General features: G+C 38.9%; 1 protein-coding gene across 1 annotated transcript; it reads left to right on the forward strand.

The window, feature by feature from the left end:
* Positions 1 to 1,046: 1,046 nt before the first annotated feature.
* Positions 1,047 to 4,230, forward strand: si:ch211-119o8.4 (endothelin receptor type B). Its single transcript, XM_041993620.1, has 2 exons — positions 1,047 to 1,097; positions 3,532 to 4,230. Exon 2 carries the CDS (start codon positions 3,545 to 3,547, stop codon positions 3,953 to 3,955), a length of 411 nt encoding a protein of 136 aa, XP_041849554.1. The 5' UTR covers positions 1,047 to 1,097; positions 3,532 to 3,544; the 3' UTR covers positions 3,956 to 4,230.
* The last annotated feature ends 910 nt before the right edge of the window (positions 4,231 to 5,140 follow it).

Raw genomic sequence — 5,140 nt, forward strand, 5'->3', positions numbered from 1 at the left:
TATTATATTCATATTTGTCTTCTTGGAACGTGCTTACTCCAATTTGTTACCATCATTAAAACCATAGGAATCGACAAGACAAACATTGGGTCTTCTCAGCCCTTCTAATCCTTCCCAAATATGCTCGATAGAAATGTTTAAGGTCCATTTATGCTTCCTTGCGTATCTAAATAGTGATGTCTGTTTCAAACATTGACATACGTCGCATCCTCATACTTCCATGGGTGTTTTGCGTTGCCATGGTTGTTAAGACAATTCCTCTATTAGTGGGCAGTGCTAAGTTCAGAGTTCACCCCCTAGAGCCGACATCAGTTTCAGACACCATTTGACAGCGGCAATGTATCAATATAAAGTTGTTTCCACCCACCCTAAACATTTGTATATAATCTTTCTATGAAAGCTTGCGCAATTTCTACAGTAATTGTGCCCATCTTCATTCTTCTTCTTCTCTTTTGTTCCCTTCTTAATGCACTTCTTCTTCTCTGGTTTGTTTCTCTCCATGGTTGCATATCAGCTTTTCTGCTCAGCACTGCCCCCGCTATTTCCAGTGGTATTGCTCCGTCTTCTGTGTCAAGCGACGGTTAGCTGAGCTCCCTGAATACGGACCAAATTACACACCCAACCGATACAAAAGATGTACAAAACCATCTGTCCGTGAGCATAAATGGGCCTTTAGGCTCCACACAGATGAGATATTCTAAAATGAATACTGTCTAAATATCACTCTGTGTGGTAGCTTCAAGATTTCTTCTTGCACCTAGAGCAGAAATTAAATAGTATAATATTGGTGTGGCCAGAGGTGATTTTTTTCAATTTGTTCATCAGCACTTTGATATAAGCAGGAACTCACCTGCTTGTTACCTTTGCTCATTATCCTGACACTTAGTGGGCTGAAGGGGGTAAAAACATGAGCATGGTCTTTCAACTTAAGTTGTATGTGACTGTGTGTACATGGCCAAAGGACAGCAAAGGAAGTCAAGAGGAGGAGTAAGCACAAGGAGTAATGCAGGTGTGTGCCCTCTATTTCTCCTCTTTATACAGCACATCAGCTGATGGTGAGCGGTGGGATTTTACCCAGGGGTAGGTCACCATTCACAGTAAGTGAGCCACATTCATTTAATATTCTCTTTGTATTTCCCTCTGGCTATGCTCCATATATCAAAACTCTTTTTTGTCTTTTAAAGTCTACCTCCTGCCCACACCTGGGTCACATAGTCTTAATTTAACTCTTACTGGGCGTAACTTGTAGCTTTTTTTTTCTTCTTCTTCTTTTTTTACTATGACTTACTGTGATCATATACATTAAACATTCCCTTGAACTTCTTTATCTTCAGGGTTAGCTTGACTACCAGAACCAAAATGCTAAAAGTGAAAGTGACAGGTTTTGTCTTTTTCTGTGGAGGGTTTCCTTGAGGATCTGGCCGAGGAGAATGTCAGACCACACATGGAAGGGAGGCTGCCCAGAGCAGCACCCAGTTAACTGGACAAGTGGGGAGGTTTAGTGAAGCAAAAGAAACAGAAAGTAAAACTAGTCCAAAATGCAGTGTAGCATTATTTTTGCTTTCCTCCAAAATCCTCTATGATTCATTGATTTTCATACGACAGATATGTAAATCTACACTATACACTGTGACTGAGGAATGAAAGTGGCTGGTCTGAAAATAGCCTGGAACCAGCCACGACTCCTAAACCAGTTCAGTTTGAGGTCAGTGTGTGCTAAAATTAAACATATTTAGTATAGCCTCATGTTGCACATTTTGTGTTTCTGGTCACGTCTTATTTCTCAGCTGTCGCTCCTCATCTCTGGTACCAAGAATTTCCTTTTTATCCCCTTTTCTGATTTTCAATCCATTAGTTGCCTGCTGTGGTAAAGCCAGTGGCAGTTAAAGGCTAGAAGCAGGCTGTTCATTTTTTTATTTCCCCTCAAATAGCTGTTCTTCCCCTGGTTGCCTTTTTCTTTATTTAGGTCTGAATAGATATTAGCTTGTTCTGACTCTTAGTTCAAAACACTAGCTGAGCCGTCTCTCTGACCTTTTTTTTTCTTTGAGTGTGAAACCAAATAATCACCCACCTCCAAAGTTGAAAGCTTGACTGGGATGCTGCACAGAAGGGACAGATGGATAAAGGAATGAACAAACGTTTAATCATTTCTTTGTCCATCTGCTCGCATGTGGATCCTATTTTGACAAAGTGGGAGTAATGATGCATCCCACCACCACGCTGGCATTAAATCAGAGTTATGTCATAATTATTGTTAAAGAAGCTCATATTCATAAAACATGCTCTTTTACTACTTTAGATACTGTATAACTGTTACATTTCTTATCCAGAAACTAGCAGAATTATAATACAAATATGTGATATACCATTAAATAATGTTTTGGATACTCTTAAGATTCAAATATTAAGCCAGTCAGATTACTGGTTTTTACTGGTAGCAGTGCCTGCTCTTTCTGAATTGAATTAGTTTTAGCTTTTCTGCTAAGGCACAAAAGTTAAATTATGTTATTTAGTGTAAATAATATAGTAGCTCTTTGTTGATCGTTTTCATTTTATAATGGTTATTATATTATGGAAAAAGTAATCACCATTTTCTAAGCTGTACGACATTTATCTGGGTGTCTGAAGTGAGCACTGACTAACAGTAAAGACTCATAAACCATAACCCTGTCAGTAATATAGTGTTTTCCCAACCTGGACCAGTTTAATGCAGTACTGATGATGCCATAAAGAGGGTCGAGTCCCAGCTGTCCATAGCTGAACTCCAGATGAGGCAAATGTAAATATTTGAGAATTGCCACGCAAATATTTTTAATCAGTGTGTGCTAATGTGTAGGGGGGTTTGGGCTATAATATATATATATTAACAGTATGGAGTCCCAAAACATAAAAATAAAGCTTCAGCAGGTTACCAGTTTGCTTGTTATAAAAGGTTGCCCTTTTTCTACATTTTCGTGACTGGCTTGTGTGTTTTCTTGCCCCCTCTGAAAACAAACAAACCTCCTCCCTCTGCATGTTTGGCACGACTACTCCAGCCCGCCGAGGTAAGTTGTGTTGTTTGTGTCGTGATGCAGCTGACTTGTTGAGACGTCGCCGGATGTTTGTTGAATACGTCTCCTGAGAGACTTCAGACTCATCAGGCTTGTCAGTCACAGGAAGGGTCTGCTGAGTTTTGAATTGCAAGTTATTCTGGAAACATGGAGAGGAAACAATAATAAATATAAATTATACATTGGAGGTGGTTGTTTATTAAAATGAGTTTTCAAAACTACCATTACTCTGCCTCTGTCTACATTTCTGACTTAGTGTTTGCTCTGTGCTGACAGTTGTTGGCAGAGTAGCTGCTGAGCCCTGCACTGCTCTGGTTTCATCTCATTTGTAATCTCTCACATTGTTCCTTACTGTTTTCCCTCGGCTTCAGTTTCCTCATCCAAAGTCAGGTATCAGAGAATTATAAAAAGTTTGATTTTACAAACCCATCTGCACCATCTTCTCTCTCTTAACCTCTTCTTCTCAATTATCCCCTGTCAGATTTCCTGGAGCCATGTCTGCCATTGTCAACCTCTTCTTCAATGTGGTCTCCACCAACACAACCATCTCCTTCACCGTGGTGCTACCCATGGTCAGCCTGATCTCCCTTCTGGTTGGGCTTGGACATCACCTTCTGCTGTGGTTGGTGCTAGTGAAGAACCCTCACAGTCGCTCCAAGCCCAGCTCCGTACTGCTTCTCAATCTCAGCCTGGCAGACCTGGGCACCCTGCTCACCCTGCCCTGCGTGCTCCTGAGTGCTAGTTTCCAGAACTGGCAGCTGGGTGGTGGGACCTGCGTTCTCCTGGGATTCATGACTTCAGTGACAGTCGGAGTGGAGATTTTCAGCTTGGCAGCATTGTCAGTGCTGAGGTATCGTATTGTTGCACCACGGATGAGGCCGCCTGCTAGTCTGACACAAGTGTGAGTATTGTGTGTAATGCAAAAAGTGGCTTTGCTAAAAGATTAGGGTCACTGTGTTGACCTTCATTTTACAAGTTTCTGTGTGAAATATCTTTACAGAATTTAAAAACCTAAAACATCATCGATGAGAAACGACACACCTGGATCATACCAGTCATTTGGTCCATAAAACATAAGAACTTTGTGTAACTTGAGCCACACTCATCTTTAAACTTGATGTTAATCTGACACATTTATGGTTTATTGACAGTATCGTTTAGATTTGTGTTTTAATCCGCCCACATACTGACAAATATAGAAGCTGAGCTGCTATGGTTTTTCCCAGATAACGAAATCATTTGTTACGTTATCTTAAGATAAAGTAGTTCTCTCAAGATGATTGTCTAGTACTGAAATACCGATTTTTATATTGTCTATAATTTCTTAATAGTTAGTTTAATGACTTTGTCCTATAATAATAATAATTAATGTGCCCGGCAGTTGTGACATGTGGTTTATTTAAACTTCCTTTTCTGTCCATCAGGGCAGTTAAATTGTTCAAGGGAGCTCTGTTGAAAGGTGCAAGCTCATTTACTACAAAAAGGAGAATTTCTTTGAAAAAACTAATAGGGTTTTAAATGATGAAAGGAGTGCAATCCCCATTTCACTTTTTAGTTTGTTTTTAATCCTGAAAAAGCACAGGTCAATCATTTGTCCAATGTTTGGTATGAACGCTCAACTCTCATATAAAGAAGCATATAATGAGAACAAAACTGAGTAAAATAAAATGACAGGGACTTGAGAAGTAAAATTTTTTTCAGTTAGATTTTTTTTAGTTAAAACATAAGATAAATATAAATGGTTTTACAATCTGAGCAAATTCAAGCATTTTTATCAACAGGCTCAGATAGAAGCAAAGATCTCAGCCTTTTGTCTCTTCATGTGAAGATCCTCACTAATAATAACTGAAACAAAAGGAGAAAATTATTTACTTTTGGAGCTTTCGGGATAATCTTTAGAAATGATCTTTTCAAGGCCAAAAAGAATTTACATATTTTCTTTAATTATTAATGTCACAGTTATTCCATAATTTAACCTTAACAAAAGCTTTAACTGTAGCTCTTTTTTACAGCTTTTTGTATGATATACATAGGTAGCCATTTTGTTAGGTACAGCTGTTCAATTGCTTGTTAACACATGACATTAAGCT

Source organism: Melanotaenia boesemani, chromosome 8 (assembly GCF_017639745.1).
Source record: "Melanotaenia boesemani isolate fMelBoe1 chromosome 8, fMelBoe1.pri, whole genome shotgun sequence".
Taxonomy (NCBI): domain Eukaryota; kingdom Metazoa; phylum Chordata; class Actinopteri; order Atheriniformes; family Melanotaeniidae; genus Melanotaenia; species Melanotaenia boesemani.

Coding starts and splice junctions, on each gene's coding strand:
- si:ch211-119o8.4 (XM_041993620.1), top strand. CDS start 3,545: ATGTCTGCCATTGTCAACCTCTTCTTCAATGTGGTCTCCACCAACACA.